Genomic DNA, 18,549 nt, shown 5'->3' with positions numbered 1-18,549 from the left:
CGCCACTCCTCCAGGGCGAGCTTGATAGCTAGAAGTTCTCGGTTCCCGATGTCATAGTTCTTTTCCGCCGGGCTGAGCTTCAGGGAGAAATAGGCGCATGGATGGAGTAGTGAGGGAGTACCATGGAGCTGGGACAAGATGGCTCCCACTCCGGTGGTCGATGCATCCACCTCGACCACGTAAGGCAAGTCAGGATTGGGGTGAGTCAGGAGTGGAGCTTGAGTAAAGGACTTGTTGAGTCTTTGGAAGGCTGCGGCAGCTTCGGGAGGCCAGGATAGCGTTTTGGGTTGATTCTTTAGGAGGTTGGTGAGCGGAGCGGTGACGAGACTGTAGTTGTGGAAGAAACGTCGATAGAAATTGGCAAATCCTAGGAATCGTTAGAGTTCTTTAATGGTTTTGGGTTCTGGCCAGGAGATGACGGAAGTGACCTTCCCCTCGTCCATGCGAACCCCTTTTCGATCAATGATGTACCCGAGGAATTGAACAGATGGTAAGTGAAATGAGCACTTTTCAGCCTTGAGGTACAATTTATGTTTCCTTAGGGTTTGTAGGACCTCCGCAACGTGGTGGCGATGTTCGGCCTCACTCCGGGAGTAAATCAGGATATCATCAATGTAGACTATGACGGAGATATGGAGGAACTCCCGGAGGACTTCGTGGATGAAGTTTTGGAATACGGAGGGGGCGTTGACCAGACCATAGTGCATGACCAGGTACTCGTAGTGCCCAGTAGGGGTCACAAACGCCGTCTTCCATTCGTCCCCCTCGCGTATTCTTACCAGGTTGTATGCGCTGCGGAGGTCCAACTTGGTGAATATCCTGGCGGATCGGAGTTGTTCCAGGGCCGCAGGGACGAGAGGAAGTGGATACCTGAATTTGACTGTGCCTCGGTTCAGAACCCGATAATCTATACATGACCACAACCCTCCATCCTTCTTGGCCACGAAGAAGAAGCTTGAGGCAGCGGGTGACGTGGACTGGCGAATATACCCCTGACTCAGAGCCTCCTGAATGTACTCCTCCATGGCTTTAGTTTCCGGAAGGGACAACGGGTAGATCCTACCTCTGGGCATAGGAGCATCTGGAAGCAGGTCTATGGCGCAGTCTCATGGCCGACGTGGAGGTACCTGGGAAGCTCTCTTGGGGCAAAATACGTCCTCGTATGAGGAGTAGATCTCCGGGATCTGGATGGATCGTTTCCCGACTGGGCTTTCGACAGACGTGACGTAAACGGTTAGGGGTCTCTGTATCTGCGAGGGTAGGTCGGAAAAACAGCTGGATATGCATTCTTTACCCCATCTTTTGATTTCTCCTGTGCCCCAAGAGAGGATGGGATCGTGCTTCACCAGCCAAGGGCGCCCTAGGTTGATGTCCATTGATGCTCCCTCCAGAACCAGAAATTGAATATCTTCTTTGTGAAGTAAACCCACTTGGAGATTGACGGGTTCACATTTACGATGGATACGTGCCTGGGAATGGATATCGTTGATTATAGGTTGAATCTGGTAGACGTGTGTCGAGGCTTCGGTGTGGAGCTGGAGGTGGCGACAGAGGGCGTGCGAGATGAAATTTCCAGCTGACCCGGAGTCGATAAGGGCCGTGACTGAAATAGAGACAGAATGGGCAGTTAACTGAACATTGGTGGTAAGAGGGTGCATTTTTTCAACGGTAGAACTAAACACACTCACCAAGGAACGTACTGGACCAATGGGACAGTCCAGCCTGACATGTCCTTCGGCAACACAGTACATACACAGACCCCGGGTCAGCCTCCTCTGTCGCTCAGTGATCGTGAGTCTACCAAATTTGACGATCATAGGTTCTGGAGGGACGACTGGCTCTAGCGAATGAAGGAGTGCTTGAGATACTGATGGTAGGTCATGCTGGTAGACCTTCAGACGATCAGAACATCGAAGAGATTGTTGGATGAATTTTTCCAACCCCATGGTATCGTCGAGGGCTGCCAGCTGTAACCTAAGGTTGGGCTCCAATCCGAGCCGGTAAGTTGTTAGAAGAGATCGCTCATTCCATCCACTAGCAGCAGCCAGAGTGCGAAACCGGAGCGCATAGTCCTGTGTGGACATGGCTCCCTGTTTAAGGTGGTATAATTGTTCTCCGGCTGCTACTTCTCCATCTGCGCGACCAAAGACCTCCTTGAAATACTTGGTAAATATATGAATGGAATTTGTTACCGGCCCAGCTTGATGCCAGATGGTCTCAGCCCACCGGAGAGCCGACCCAGAGAGAAGGGAGATGATGAACGCAATTTTGGACCGATCTGTGGGATATAACTCTGGTTGCATTGTGAATACAAGAGATAATTGTAATAGGAAGCCATTGCACTCCTCCGCCCCACCAGAGTAGGGCGCTGGTCGAGCCATGGGACTGGATGAGTGGGTGGATGGTGAAGAAGTGCTCGGAGCTGGTGGTGCTTCGGGAAGTGGAGCAGATGGTAGGAGAACTCTCTTCAGCAAGTCCACCAACTCCTAAATGGGATCGGGAGTGCTCATGCTGTAGTTGAATGTAGGTCCGGTCTTCTGTTAGGGAAGCAGACGGACAAACAAGGTGATGAAAAGATGATATGATGAAAGATGTTTATTACAGCAGCGGAGCACAAAAGGATAACAATGGGCATGTGAATGAAGTTTGGTTGAGCTGATAATCCTTCTTCGTGGCAGGATGGATGACAGACACTGAGGAAGAACGAATACACACACCAGAGGGCTTGCGGGGAAGACAGACTGACGACACACACAACTCTGACAGGACACCGGGAACACTGGACAGACTGGAAGGAAACAGAGATCATATAAGTTCAAGAGATGAGATAAGTTGATAGTGACTACCAGGAGGTACTTGCTATGAGTCCGCTTCGTGGGAACGAGACCGGACACTGAGTGAAGTGAGGTGTGTGCTTTTGTTGTGAGTTGGAGTGATTGGGTGCAGCTGTGTGTGATTAATACTCAGGTGATGATGTTTTTTGCGTGATACTGGTGGAAGAGCCTGGCCAATCCGTGACAAACAGCAACATATTTCATTTAGTCATCTTTTTGCCATCCACACAGACATTGTTTGACATTCATGGTAACTATAAGTGATTTAATCACATATTTTATTTGCTTTTTAGTAATATTTTGGTTGATTCATTTATTTATTTATTTAAATATCAATAAAAAAGCATGCAGTGATGCTTTACAAAAAGGAAGGGTTAGATTTATAAAATACAAATTGATGACAATTAGCATATATATATATATATATATATATATATATATATATATATATATATATATATATATATATATATATTTATATATATATATATATATATATATATATATATATATATATATATATATATATATATATATTTATATATATATTTATATATATATATATAGTTAGTTAGTTAGTTAATTTCAACATTTACAATTACAATTAACAATTGTATCCTAATGAATGCACTCTGAACTAATATTAAAATCAAGACCAAGAATAAATATATTTAGTAACACTTTAATTTAATTACCAATACTCAATAGTAACTAGTGGCTAATTATTTGCTTATTATTACAATGTTGGCTGTTCATTTGTAGTTATAAAGAACATATTTAGCATGATCTTATGCCAGCAGACACACAAAGGTCATAAGACATTTATATTAGGTTAGATTTAGCTCACCAGTGTCTAAGAACAATGCTATTTTGACATCCAATAACACAGTGAAATGACGTTTGATATTTGGTTGATTTTAGCTTGTGTTGGAAAGTGACCAAAATACAACATCGAGCCGACGTCGGACATTGTTGTCAACCTGATTTTCCTTTTCAAACAAAATGCAACGTTTCACAATGTTGGGGTACAACATCAATCTGATGTCATGATGATGTCCTGTGCCTGCTAGGATTCTTCATCCCTAATCCTGCCCAATACCTAAACCCAACTACTATCTTAATGATTTTTACCCCTTAACTGTCACTGGGACACTTAAATTTAGTAGTTTACTTCTTCACAGATAAGATTTCTTCAATTGGGTCTGGAATTGTTAGCTACGATATTGTTTTTCCTGAACCTGATTCCCTGCTGCACTTGTTAGTTTCACACTTGCCTCTTTTGTATCTGTGACTGATACAATAGGCCGGATAAAACTTAACAGCTGTCCATTGGATATTTTACCAAGTTTTTTAAGCTAGCCTTTGAGATTATTGACCCTAGTATTTTGTCCATTGTTAATAGAAGTCTTTGTTTCTGGAGTGGTGCCTTCACAATTGAAACATGCCGTAGTGCAGCCTCTTCTGAAAAAGCTAAATTTGGATAAATCTGTGCTGTCCAATTTTAGACCTATTTCAAAACTACCATTTTAATCTAAGATCTTGGAGAAAACTGTTTTAACGCAACTACAGAGCTTTCTAGAACGGTGTTTTTCAATCAGGTTTTCAATCAGGTTTTAAGGTATATCAGATACAGAAACATCTGATGCACAACATTGGACACATCATCAGTGTTGTTTCCTGAACTCATGGGGTGTTTCGGGTTTTGCAACAGACAACCTCCTCTAGGTGACCCAACCGAGGCTGATCAGACCCCGACCTGTGTCCAAGTGGCATGCGACCACCAAAGCAAAAATAAATAAAATACTTTGAAATACAGTATGTTGCTTGCTGCTAGTACCGTTTCGTACTTTCATGCTTGCAAATGGAATACTATCAAAAATGAAGTCTATCATCAAAGTTTTTAACCAATACATTTATATAAAATAAAATTGTAAAACAGTTCACAGTTTTAGACACTGAAGCCATCTCTTTTAAATAATCTAAACAGTAAATAAAATAATTTGAGTGAACAGTGTTTGAGTTTTCATGAACTTTTTTTGTTTGCCAGTGTGGATTTCATTGAGATTGCGCGTGCTTGAAAGATTTACTAAGATGTTTCACCTCAAAGAGACAGCTAGATTAATCAATCTCATTCACCCCGTGCTGTTTTGGGAGCTTTTGGGGTGTAAATCGTAGCCTACACAGAGAGTGGGTTGAAACAAGCATTGATCAACTGTAGTTTTCTCTGTGAAGTTCAGACTAACAGCCATGCCTGCAAACTGTTCAATGAGCGATTACGTTTGTCTAACCAGCGTGGGTGTGGGTGTGTGTGAGCTGGCATGATTTTTAGACAATTATTGCAAAGGGCTTATACATGATTTTTAAAAAGCCACCTATAGCAGTTTCCACTCATTCCTCTGTTTAATAATTAATAATGTAAGATTTCACGTAATAAACTTTGATGATTATGTTATTTAAAATATATTCATGCTACAGTCTTTTTCATGACTAAGAAGTCTAGGGACAGGTTGTCACCCTATTCTTATAATAACATCAAAAAGTCACATTTTAATGTGCTTTCCATTGAATGCTGTTGACAAGCCTTCCACAAGAGACATACTATTGCATAATAATAATCGCACTGTAAAAGCTTCTTCTAAAGCAGGTATAAAAAGCATGGTCTGTGTTCTTTTCCTAAGCAACAGCCTTTATTTCAGTTTGATTTAGATTTTTTTTTGTTTTGTGTCGAATGCTATATAAAATAGAAAAAAACAGCTCGTTTTTTCAGTCTTGTCACAGCACTAAGATTTTCAGTGGCTCATTTTCATTGCTGTCCCTGTCCTTGATCTTCCCATTATATCCAGCAATCAATATTAAATGTCTGTGACTCAAAATGAAAAATCTATTCCAGGTTCACTTTATGTGTGTTTAAAATTTGCTTAATGAATTTTAATTTGCTTTATTGTTTTCTATAATTTGTCACTATATTACTCCATTATGATTTAAGAAAGATCAAGAAAGAAGTAATATTCATAAGTGATGTTGGAATATTTAATCAATTCCATGTGTGTTCAATAAAAAGGTCAGGAGAGGGTTTTCTTCAATGTCAAAAATGTAAGTAATTTATTGGATACAAATGAATGATTCGTTAGATAGATAGAATGATAGACTCCAACTATAGGGGGATCACACTCCTCAGCCTCCCAGGGAAACCCTATGCCAGGGTACTGGAGTGGAGGATCTGGCCGATGGTTGAACCTAGGATCCAGAAGGACAATGCGGTTTTCGTCCGGACTGTGGTACACTGGACCAGCTCAATACCCTCACCAGGGTGCTCGAGGGCTCATGCCCAACCAGTCCACATGTGTTTTGTGGACTTGGAGAAGGCATTCGACCTTGTCCCTTGTGGCATTCTGTGGAGGGTGCTCGGGGAGTATGGGGTCAGAGGCATGGACCTTCGGCATGCACTGTGGCGGTTTGCTGCTGAGTGTGATGCGGCTGGGATGAGAATCAGCTCCTCCAAGTCCGAGGCCACGGTGATCCACCGGATAAAGGTGGTTTGCCATCTCCAAATTGAAGTGAAGGAGTTTAAGTATCTCGGGGTTTTGTTCATGAGTGAGGGAAGGATGGAATGTGAGATTGACAGGCGGATTGGTGCTGCGACAGCAGTATTGCATCGATGTACAGGTTCGTTGTGGTAAAGAAGGAGCTGAGCCGAAAGGTAAAGCTCTCGATTTACCGGTCAATCTACATTCCTACTCTCATCTATGGTCATAAGCTTTGGGTCATGACTGAAAGGATGAGATCTCGGATACAAGCGACCGAAATGAGTTTCCTTCGAAGGGTGGCAGGGAGCACTCTTATGGATAGGGTGAGGAGCTCTGACACTTGGGAGGAGCTCGGAGCCGCTGCTCCTCCATATCGAGAGAAGTCAGCTGAGTTGGCTTGGGCATCTGTTTGGATGCCTCTTGGACGCCTACCTAGGGAGGTGTTCCAGGCATGTCACTCTGGGAGGAGGCCTTGGGTAAGACCCAGGACACGCTGGAGGGACTATGTCTCTCGGCTGGCCTGGGAATGCCTCGGGATCCCCCCCGAAGAGCTGGAGGAAGTGTCTGGGGGGAGAGAAGTCTGGGGTTCTCTCCTAAGACTGCTGCCCCCGCGAGCCGGCCCCGGAAAAGCGGCAGAAAATGAATGAATGAATGAATGAATGAATTAATTAATTATTGATTTAATGAACAGAATTCTGGTATCCTCAATGGAATGCAAAAATTACATTCAGGAGGTTCTCAACAACCTTTTCCTGACTGCAGCATTTATACACAGCTGAAAGTAACAGGTCGGGTTTAGTGGAATTCGTCACTAGACAATCATTCTCCAGTCCTCCGGTGGCCGCACCCATACATACTTCCTCTTTTTCTACAAATTCTCTGCACAACATTAAAAGCATAAGACTTCTTGGCTGCAAATATTCTGTGTTCAGTTTCAATCCATCTCTGCTTACAGGAAATTTAGCTGCAGGACTAAAGTTAATTTTAGACATTCAAGTCTTTGCATTTCTATCAGCTTCATCTACTTCTGCAAAAATGCTTCAGTAGTATGCAAGGCATATCACACTCAGAGAAGAAGTTTGGTTAATATGTCACCTTAGACAATACAAATTTTTATTGAAAAGTAAAAGACACGTCAGCGCCAATAGCCTAGAAAACCCCTAAAATAGATGAAAACCCCTTAAAAGTAATTATAAAAAAAGTAAAAGAGACAACAGTAACAAAAAAAATTATTGCTTTTTCTGCCGTTACCTTATAAAACAATAGAAAATGTAGGAGCAAAAGATAACCCAGCTAGCAAAATTCATGTGGTTCAAATCTGGCTCACACCAGACACTTACATCTGGGCCACATACCACATGGATAGATAACACTTGGGCGGGCTGCTTCTGTTTGCCAGATCTGGGCCCCAATTAAGCCATATCAATAACACATATCAGACAGAATTCAAGCAAATGAACCAGAACTGACCATATTCTAGGCCACAGTTTGCTTTTATTCTGGCCCAGATCTGGCCCACACCAGACACTTACATCCGGACCACATACTGAATGGAATGGTGGCTCTAGGGTGGTCTGCTCCTGTTTGCCAGATTTGGGCCACAAATCCAAATATGAGTCACTTAAGGCTAACAGCCACATTAGCCAAAGCTTACTGTGCTGAATATTTGCTAAAAGTGGTCCGCATATGTTTTAAGATAACTGGGCCACATATGCTATATCTTCTCTGGGCCACTTTAGGCTAACAGCCACATTAGTCAAAGCTTACTATGCTGAATATTTGGCAAAAGTGGCCCACATTTGTTTTAGGATTACTGGGCCACATTTGCCATATCTTCTCTGGGCCACTTTAGGCTCAAAGCCACATTAGCCAGAGATTACTGTGGCGAGTATATGCCAAAAGTGGGCCACATTTGTTTTAGGATTGCAGGGCCACATTGGCCATATCTTCTCTGGGCCACTATTAGGCTTAAATCCACATTAGCCAGAGCTTACTCTGCTGAATATTCGCCAAAAGTGGCCAACATTTGTTTTAAGGTAACTGGGCCACATTTTCCATATCTTCTCTCGGCCATTTTAGGCTCACAGCTGCATTAGCCAGAGCTTACTGTGCCGAATAGATGTCAAAAGTGGCCCACATACAGTATGTCTTAAGCTAACTGGGCCACATTTGCACCTAGACATGTGAGCCACTTTGGGTTTATACCCCAGATTTCTCTGATATGACTATGCCACATTTTTGCCAACTGTGGTCCACATTTGTCCTCCGTCATTTGGGCCAAATTTACCATTTTCCACATGTGCCACATTAGGCTCACATTCAGATTACATTTTGCCATAACTGTCAAATCTTTGCCTTAAATGGCCCATATATGAATTGGAATCTTTGGCCCCCTTTTGCCATTGTACATGTTGACCATTTCAGGCTCACGTTCATTTTGTCTGGGCTAAAGGAAGACCACCAGTACTGCATAACTGCCTAAAGTGGCTCACATTCATATACTATCTGGGAACAGTCTTTATTTGCACCTATAATTTGTCAAGTAAAGTGTGAGGGCCTCTGTTTAAAGAACAACTGTCTTTCTTTCTTTTTTTATAAAACTTTATTGTCTATATACATATTAATTGTTCAGACACTTTTATCCAAAGTGTGAAAAGAGAAAGTTCTTTACTACAAATACAATTGTAATCTAAAACTTCAAATATTGCATTTGCGATGTTATCAAATAATCTGTGAAGTCCATAGAAAATAGAAAATGTCAAATTATCTGATGTATTATTCTGATCTTCTGTTGGATTTGATTAAAGTAGATCTTTATCACCATGTTCAGTTCATATTTAATTAAGTTTATCCAAGCCTCAAATGTACAGGGGTTGGACAATGAAACTGAAACAATGGCCAATTTTGTGTTGGTAGTTTCATGGCTAAATTTGACCGGCTTGGTGGCTAATATTCATTGATTGCACATTCCAGTAATAAGAGCAGATTGTGAAGGTTTCATTAGCAGAGTAATAGCACTGTTTTGCTTAAAATATAGCAATGCGCACAACATTATGGGAGGCAGAGTTCAAAAGAGGACAAATTGTTGGCGCGCATCTTTCTGATGCATCTGTGACCAACACACCAAGCTTTGCGTTGTATCAAGAGAAATGGCATGCAACCAAGAATGCAAGAGGAAGCTGTCTGAAAGGGATGTCAGCATGCTAACACAGGTTGTATCCAAAAAAAACATAAAACCATTGCTGCCCAACTCACACCAGAATTAAAAAGTGAACCTCAGCTCTCCTCTTTCCACCAAAACTGTTCGGCAGGAGCTTCACAGGTCAATTACTAGGCGGGGCTGCTATAGTCAAACCTTTGGTCACTTGTGCCAATGCCAAACATCAGTTTCAATGATGCCGGCTGTGAAAATCTTAGGCTGTGGACAATGTGAAACTAGTCACTAGTCTTGCTATGCATATTGGTGCATTCTGATACATGGCACTGTCTTCAGGAGACAATGTTTGAACTGTTGGGTGCACATGGTCCTCCAGAATGGTTTGGTAGTCCTTCCCCGAAAAGAAAATAAATGAATGTTTTAGTAACGGAGCAGCAAATTAGTTAGAACATGCAAGTCTTTACTACAAGACTTTGTTTTAAAAAAGACGTTTGCTAATTTAAGCCATGAATGCATTGCTGTCATGTAGAAATGATGTGCTGTACTTTCTCTAGTTTTTCTCCCTTCAAAGCCATTAAGCAAAATGTAACACAATGTGTCACCTAATTGCCTCAAATGACTGACGGCAGCTTAAAATGGATGCATTACTTAATACTATTTTGTGAAAAGGTCTATATACATCCATCTTAAGCTGCCGTCAGTCATTTGAGGCAAAAAATATATATATATATATATATGTGTGTGTGTGTGTGTGTGTGTGTGTATACAGTGTATTTATGTGTGTATATATATATTTATATATATATATAAAGAGAGAGAGAGAGAGAGAGAGAGACTTTCAGTTTTAATTAAGATGTGTATTCATGTCATGTTATTCATGTAGTTCATTACAGAGTGTACTACCTTTTTCATGTATTTTTGAGCAAATGTATTAAGATGACAACAACATTGTATCATTGGCCCATTTATTAAAAATAAGCACTTGATCATACGTGAAATATAGTTACAATGCACATGAAGTGTATGACACAATTTGTTTAGTCCACCATAAATCTTTTTGCATAATGGTTGTGGAGTTTCCTATCAGTTAGTTGGTATATAGGTTGTAACATCATCTAGTCCAGAACTATCACTATCCAGATATTCCAGAATGACATTGCCTCCATTGTGCAGGGGACACTCCGTGTGGGAGAGCAGTGATTGGAGGCTAGCATCCATCCTGAAGACTTCACCTGTCTCTGGGTGGCACAGTCGGAGTTTCTGTGTAGAGCACAGGGGCATGTCAAAATGATATGTATAAAAGAAATAACATCACGAAATTCATAATAATGTATCACTGTTTGGCTAACCTTAGCAGTGAGTACATTGTTGTTGTTCTTCAAACTGGCCAGAGATGCAGCAAAGTCCACTACTTTCCCGACACTCCATTTCAAACAGAAGTACATGGGCAAACTAGAGTCTTTAGCATCTTTAGGCAGAAACACCTGGAAATACGTCCGTTCTGCCTACAGATGGAAAACCTCTGATGTGATTTTTACTCATAAATGTAAGGTTAGGAAGGCATAATATAATAAAATATAGCTTTGATACCTGTGGCAGGCCTTTATCTCCTGAGGCATGCATTTTAAGCTTCATCAGGGCAACTTTTGCAGCAGTTGCAGCGTTTTTTGCTCCCTTTCTACCTTTACTTGGTGGTGCATTTTTCTTTGACTCTGTTGGAAGTTTTGTAAAGATTATTGCCTGGATTTCTTAGAATTTGTTGTGATCACAGGCTTTTTAAGATGAGACTCTACTGCCCTCGTGTGGTCAAAAAAAGTGTTGAGACCAAATAAATCCAAAACAATATACACTCACCGTACACTTTATTAGGTACACCATACTAGTACCGAGTTGGGCCCTCTTATGCCTTCAGAACTGCCTTAAACCTTTGTGGTATAGATTCAACAAGGTACTGGAAATATTCCTCAGAGATTTTGGTAACTATTGACATGATAGCATCAAGCAGTTGCTGCAGATTTGTCGGCTGCACATCCATAATGCGAATCTCCCATTCCACCACATCCCAAAGGTGGTATATGATTGAGATCTGGGGACTGTGGGGGCAATTTGAGTACAGTGAACTCGTGTCATGTTCAAAAAACCAGTCTGAGATGATTAGCGCTTTATGACATGGTGCGTTATCCTGCTGGAAGTAGCCATCAGAAGATGGGTACACTTTGGTCATAAAGGGATGGACATGGTCAACAACATACTCAGGTAGGCTGTGGCATTAACACGATGGTAAGTTGGTACGAATGGGCCCAAAGTGTGCCAAGAAAATATCACTTACACCTTTACACCACCACCACCCTGAACTGTTGATAAAAGGCAGGATGGATCCATGCTTTCATGTTGTTGATGCCAAATTCTGATCCTATCATCCGAATGGCACAGCAGAAATCGAGACTCATCAGACCAGGCAACATTTTTCCTATCTTCTATTGTAAAATTTTGGTGATACTGTGTGAACTGTAGCTTCAGTTTCCTGTTCTTAGCTGACAGGAGTGGCACCTGGTGTGGTCTTCTGATGCTTCTGTTGTAACAAGTGGTTATTTGGGTTACTTCTGCCCTTCTATCAGCTCCAATCAGTCTGGCCGTTCTCCTCTGACCTCTGGCATCAACAAGGCTTTTGCGCCCACAGAACTGCCGCTCACACGATATGTTCTCTTTTTCTGACAATTCTCTGTAAACCCTAAAAATGGCTGTGCGTGAAAATTCCAATAGATCAGCAGTTTCTAAAATACTCAGACCAGCCCATCTGGCAGCAACAACCATGCGTTCAAAGTCAATTAAATCACCTTTCTTCCCCATTCTGATGCTCGGTTTGAACTGCAGCAGATCATCTTGACCATGTCTAAATGCCTAAATGCATTGAGTTGCTGCCATGTGATTGGCTGATTAGAAATTTGCATTAACTAGCAGTTGGGGAGGTGTACCTAATAAAGTGGCCGGTGAGTGTACATGTACATTTTAGAAATTAGGTTGAAAACAACCATCTCCAGTGTATTGCTATGAACCTCTCTGGAAGATCTGAATGTAAGCTCCATGTCAAAAAAATGAATAAATGTATAAAACTGACCCACTATTTTCTGCACCAGCTCTTGTGTTGCAGCCATCCTAGCCTTTGGTTGCTCCAGCTTCTCACACTTATGGTCATCCTGATGCCTATGCCTGAAACCAGAGGAAAAAGTGGAAGAAACCTGCGTATGAGAATAAGACACACTTTTTAATCACGTAAGCTAGGGCTGCACAAACTAGGGCTGCAAAATTTATCATTGCAATATTTTGTTTTACTTTGCGATATATATTGCGATATTACAATTTCACCATAAAAAATGTAATAAAGAATGTTTAAAATTTTTGGGGTCCCCAGACACATTATCATAATGATCTGTGCTATTTGCAGTGCATTTCTGTATTTGCATGTGTTGTATTTTCATGTATAACAATTTATAAATACAATTAAAAAAAGATACAACTGAAATAAAGTGGTTTATCATGTCCCGAGTCTAACAGTATTCAAATACAGTAACTGAATGATAAAAATAAAAATAATTCAATAAAATTAATCGTAGTTAAGGACACAGATGGTAGTTTCTTCTACCTGAATGCTTTTAAAATCATTATAGAATCACAGGCGTCACAAGCACACGCAAATGATAGATTATAATTCAAACTCAACATTGCATATATACTGCGATGTGACTATTGCGAATAATCACACTGCGATATCGATGCTGAAATGATATATTGTGCAGCCCTAATGTAAGCCTTTTTAAAGTATGAAACATAGGGATATTAAAAATGTTTTGTATGAATTTTTTTGTACGTCAAGCAGAAGTGTTTTTCACAGTGCGGGCAGATGACAGGCAGCAGTTCTTTCCCGTTGCAGTCCTCAAAGCTGCATGGATATAATGTGCTTGTCCCTGACACAGAAACATCTCTTTTGACAGGCACCTGAAAAAAAATAACCCACAGAAAATCATCTGTGTTTTCACTGTTCATCGTTTTAGCAATGTACGCTGCACTAAAAATGTGGATTTTACTTTTATTTTCTTTGGAAAACATGTCAACAGTCTGTTTCACTCACCTCTGGACAAGAATGGGAATCCCGGCTTCTGTGTTCCACACTTTATATAGCAGAGGGGATATAATGTATATAAGAGTAAACATTAATGGTACCCAGGAATAAAATAAGTAGAAGTATTACATTTGACCATACAAATTAGTGCAACTCTCATGTGAATTGTTTATATTGTCATGATGAGTGTCTTCAATTCAACAGAATAAAAACTTACCAAAACACTCCAGAACAGCTGCTACACACGAATGGTAAAAAATCTTCAATGAAACATAACACATTTTACAATTATTGTAAATATTTTATAAGTAATGAACAGATACTGTTGATTCCTGCTGATTCACTTTACAAAACATCAGTACAGTGTGTTTTAATAAATAGACAGGATCATTAAACAGGTTTAGACCCTGGAAACAGCTTTAATTTATTTCACTTAATGTTTTAGCAGTTAAATAACAATAAAGAACAAGGAACATACCTTTTTGTTTGCAAGATTTAATTTCGCAATGCTTTCCAATGTCTAGTTCAGCCATGTTTTGATGACGTCATACATTCAAAATAAAAGTCGCAGATTTTTTTAAAAGAACATTTTTCTTTAGAACAATATGCTTCATTATACTGTGGAAACTTTATAGCGGTAATGGTGTGTACATTTATACAAATGATACTTATTGTTTAAATGAATATAATCAATGTCTATGCCTTGGCTCAGTAATCCATTCTGACCACTAGTCTCGCCAAATTACAGTCTTAAGTCAAGTATTTATTATTATTATTTGTTTGTTTGTTTTGTGACAAAGAAATGAAAAGTGCTTTGCAAATGGACTTCTAATTTCAGTCAGCCAGCCCCAGGGCTTCCGGTTAATAGGCTCCAGAGTTTTAAAACCAACGATAAACTTGGTGAAGCTTAATGTGACCATTTTCTATTTCACAAGGTTGTTTTTACAGCATTGATATTGTAATGTAATTGCAATACATTCAGTTATAGACTTAAGCATTCATTTAGTTGTTCAAGTGTAAAACGAGATGAAAGACTGTTGTAACCACTAGCGCCCTACAGGCTGGCACAGAAATTCCATTGAAATTACTGGGGTAAAATAAACTGTTATATTTTAAAAGACATGGCGGGGGAATGGAATTTAATGCAGTGATCTTGTCCGATATCTGAGACCCACTTCATATCGTATATCTAACAGGCAATGAAGATCGCTGATTTTTAAAGAAATCAGGTCTTAAACGTGCCAATTTTGTAATAGAAAGACAGTTCACCGGATGCCCTTGGGCTGCCTGGATGAAAATTAAAAGTCCGTGTGCATACAGCCCATTGTCATCCTATTCAAAATCGCAGCATTTAAGATCTGATTTCTTTAAAAAAAAACAGCGATCTTCACTGCCTGGCTGAAATACGAAAGTATCAGACTAAACAAAAAAAGCACTGCATTAAATTATATTTTCCCAGGCCATATCTTTAAAATATGAAAATTAATTTTACTCCAGTATTTTCAATGGAATTTCTATGCTAGCCTGCTGCTAATGACAGTGCCTGCATTTAAATGGTCTTTCGTCTCTTTTAATGCTTTAACAACCAAATGGATGCTTATGACTATTTAACTGATTAGGCCTATATTTGAATTCAACTGTTGAATTACATTGCAACATCAATGCTTTAAAAGGAACCTTATGAAGTTGAAAATAGTCACTTTCACCATTAGCTTTCACCTAATGTTCATCATTGGCTGAAAAACACTAGCTGTGTATATAATCCATCATCTTAAAATGGTGAATGGTCATGGTAAAGTAAATAAAAAGCTTTTACTATCACTCAATTCATGATTAGTCTACTGTTTTTCTGACCCAAGAAAACATTTTAATTAGATACTATCAGATACAATTATGAATACACCTTTCACAACTTGCCAAGAGCAGATATCAAGATTTTCTGTGAATAACGTGTAAATGTACAGTAATCATGTAGCAGTACAGTAAATCTGAGTATTGATTAAAATAATTAATTATTAATTCACACAATGCATTGCAAGTGAGGAAGGAGGAAAGGGTTTGTCTCTAAACCCTTGAAACACACATTAGCTGACTGCAAAATTACTCCTTAATAATTAAATATAGTTCACTACAAGGGAAAAAAGTAGACAGGAAATTGATTATGCCGGTTCAGAAATTCAGACAAAAATGCTGTGTGCCAGGGGGCTGTGGACCTGCGACCTCTGATAAGCAAAATTAAATTAGCTTCTTTTTTTTTTTTTTCTTTTTAAATCAGGCTCTATAGGTTAAGAGATTCCACTTTTAGTCCATAGACTGCACTGTTCTCGCACTAAATCGCACTCTATATATCATTCTGTATCATCTCTATGTATTAAATGCAAGTCCAATGAAGCATTAATAGATGACTGGACTTGAGGGGTCAAATAATGTTGTCAAACTGAGAGGAGTGATCTTATTGCTCTCTCTCTCACTCAGCTCCACTGTAAATGTAACAATCAATTTTTATTTGTGCAGTGCACAGCATAAATGAACACACAGTTGAAGTCAGAATTATTAGCCCTCCAGTGACATTTTGCCAAGTGTTACCTTTATGTACTGTTGGGGATTTTTTTCATGTGATTTTGTGTCTTCATATGGCCATAACTTTTTCTGTGTTTCAGCTAGCATGTTATTTTGACACGTATTTTGAGAAAATGCTTTGAAATAAAAAAAAAACTCATTAATTAACAAATTTACTACCCTTTTGTTATAAAGGAAAAAAAAAAACACAAAATGAAATATTTTTAATATAAAAAGTTATTTTGTGGAATGGATTTTTTTTTACCTTTTATCAAAGTCTTGGACATGTGAAACAAAATTGCCTTTGATGCATTTTTTATTTATTTTAATTTTTTGGTGGTTGTTTTTGCCCCATTGACTTTCATTACAACCACCTTTTTTATTACAAAACCATGACACCATATAATCATGCATTTTTGTTTGTTGGTGGTTTTCCCTGCGGGAAGACGTAAAATTTGTAATTTTTACTGTTGATCATCAGTTGGCAGTATTAAACCTTTAGATAGGCCTGTGCGAAAAAAAACTGCTAAGTTTTGGATTTTATGTAGAGTATAATAGCAAATTAAAGTGTGTGTATGTGTGTCTGAGTGTGTGAGAGTGACCTTTATGCACTTACCTTGATGTGTCTGAGAAAATCAAAATATGCACCACAGCTCTCAGAACTACATTGGAGTAAATAAAAACAAACACTGTGTATTTATGCACCATCAAATTTGGTTATAATGAAAGTCGATGGGGCAAAAACAGCCACCAACAGTAAATTAGGGAGAAAAAATGAAAAAATGCATCAAAGCCAATGTTGTTACTAATCTTTCACTTGCTTTGATAAAAGGTTTTAAAAAATCCAGTCCACAACATTTTATATTGAAAACACATCATTTTGTGTGTTTTTTTCCCCCACCAAATCAGTGACAATATTTGTAAACTTGGCAATTAAAAAGTTAAAATCCTGTAGTTTTCTAAACAATTTAGTAGTTTTGATTAAAATTGAGGTTGATTAACAGATTTATGCAAAAAAAAAACTTTGAAAAAAATATTTATCTGATTTTTACAGCAGTTTAAGTCAGTGGATGTTTTCTTCCCGAACATTACAAAAGAGCAGTAAATTTGAACCGTGCACACGGGTTAATGGAGAGAAGATTTAATTTCAACACATTCTTAAACATGATAGTTTTCATATCTAGTTTCTAATAACTTAGTTTCTTTTGTCTTTGCCATGGTGACAGTGTATAATATTCTTCTATTTATTTTGCAAGATATATTCTGCATATAGTGCAATTTAAAGATGTAACCTATGTTAACATTAGGATAATTAGGATAGTTATTGGATAATAGTGGTTTGTTTGGTTTAGACAAAAAAATCTTAGGGGGGCTAATATTACTGAACTTCATATTGTTTTTTGTTTTTATATATATGTATATATATATATATATATATATATATATATATATATATATATATATATATATATATATATATATATATATATATATATATATATATATATATATATATATATATATACTGATTTTTAGAAACAATGGAAACAACAGAAAAAAAACACTCTGAAAATGTCTGTTAAACATCACTTGGAAAATACTTGTAAAGGAATTAAAAGAAAAAAACAGGAGGGTTAATAATTTTGACCAATTGTATATGAATAAGAGTATACACACACTTTATGCTGATAATTTTGTAAACAAAAGGACAAATCGAAGCAGGCTGTATCATAAAGATGGTCACGCTAAATATTATAGCCACAATGAAAGAAGTCAATATGAACTAATTTCCTGACTCTCGTATAACTAGCCAGATTCTTGTTTAAGTTTTATGAAGTATCATTTTATTGATGCAAATATGAATACCCAAAATGCCAATCAAACATTAACAGTGATATTAGTATATTCAAAAGAGAAATAGATACAAGTAATTTAAAGCCAGTTTGTATACAGTATGAAAAAATATCAAACTTAAGATCTAAGAGTAATAAATACTTACAGAGAAGAATTTCAATGTATTTGCAGATAGGAGTCAAGTAGCAAGAGAAATATTGTGAGTACCTGTATTAAATGTTGAAAATGACTCTGGAGCACTTCCATCTTTATGTGTCAGCAACAAATGAGTATTATGTAGGCTAGGCCTAATCTATACTAGATCATTTGTTCTATCTTTGGATGGGATGAAGATGAGGTTAGGTCACCATGACCCTCAAGATACAATAAATGTTGAAAGATTTGTGGTTTCAGCACACATCTAACTGCAGAAAACAATAGCTCATGCAAATATCAACTTCTAGAAAAAAACATTTTGTACTATGAACTGTCAATTTAGAAGGAGAACTCTCAGGTCAG

The 18,549-nt window shown here is 38.6% G+C and overlaps 1 protein-coding gene across 1 annotated transcript; it reads right to left on the bottom strand.

The window, feature by feature from the left end:
• Positions 1 to 10,466: 10,466 nt before the first annotated feature.
• On the bottom strand, positions 10,467 to 14,202 carry zfand1 (zinc finger, AN1-type domain 1). The gene is made up of 8 exons (XM_056450542.1): positions 14,117 to 14,202; positions 13,856 to 13,898; positions 13,648 to 13,687; positions 13,387 to 13,514; positions 12,637 to 12,728; positions 11,109 to 11,230; positions 10,868 to 11,023; positions 10,467 to 10,778 (listed from the first exon to the last, which is right to left on the bottom strand). The coding sequence occupies exons 1-8, from the start codon at positions 14,169 to 14,171 to the stop codon at positions 10,602 to 10,604; spliced, it is 813 nt and encodes a 270-aa protein (XP_056306517.1). The 5' UTR covers positions 14,172 to 14,202; the 3' UTR covers positions 10,467 to 10,601.
• Between the last annotated feature and the right edge of the window lie 4,347 nt (positions 14,203 to 18,549).

This window comes from Danio aesculapii, chromosome 24 (genome assembly GCF_903798145.1).
Source record: "Danio aesculapii chromosome 24, fDanAes4.1, whole genome shotgun sequence".
In the NCBI taxonomy this organism is placed as follows: domain Eukaryota; kingdom Metazoa; phylum Chordata; class Actinopteri; order Cypriniformes; family Danionidae; genus Danio; species Danio aesculapii.
The sequence above is the reverse complement of the archived record's forward strand: the minus strand, read 5'-3'. Positions and strand labels throughout refer to the sequence as shown.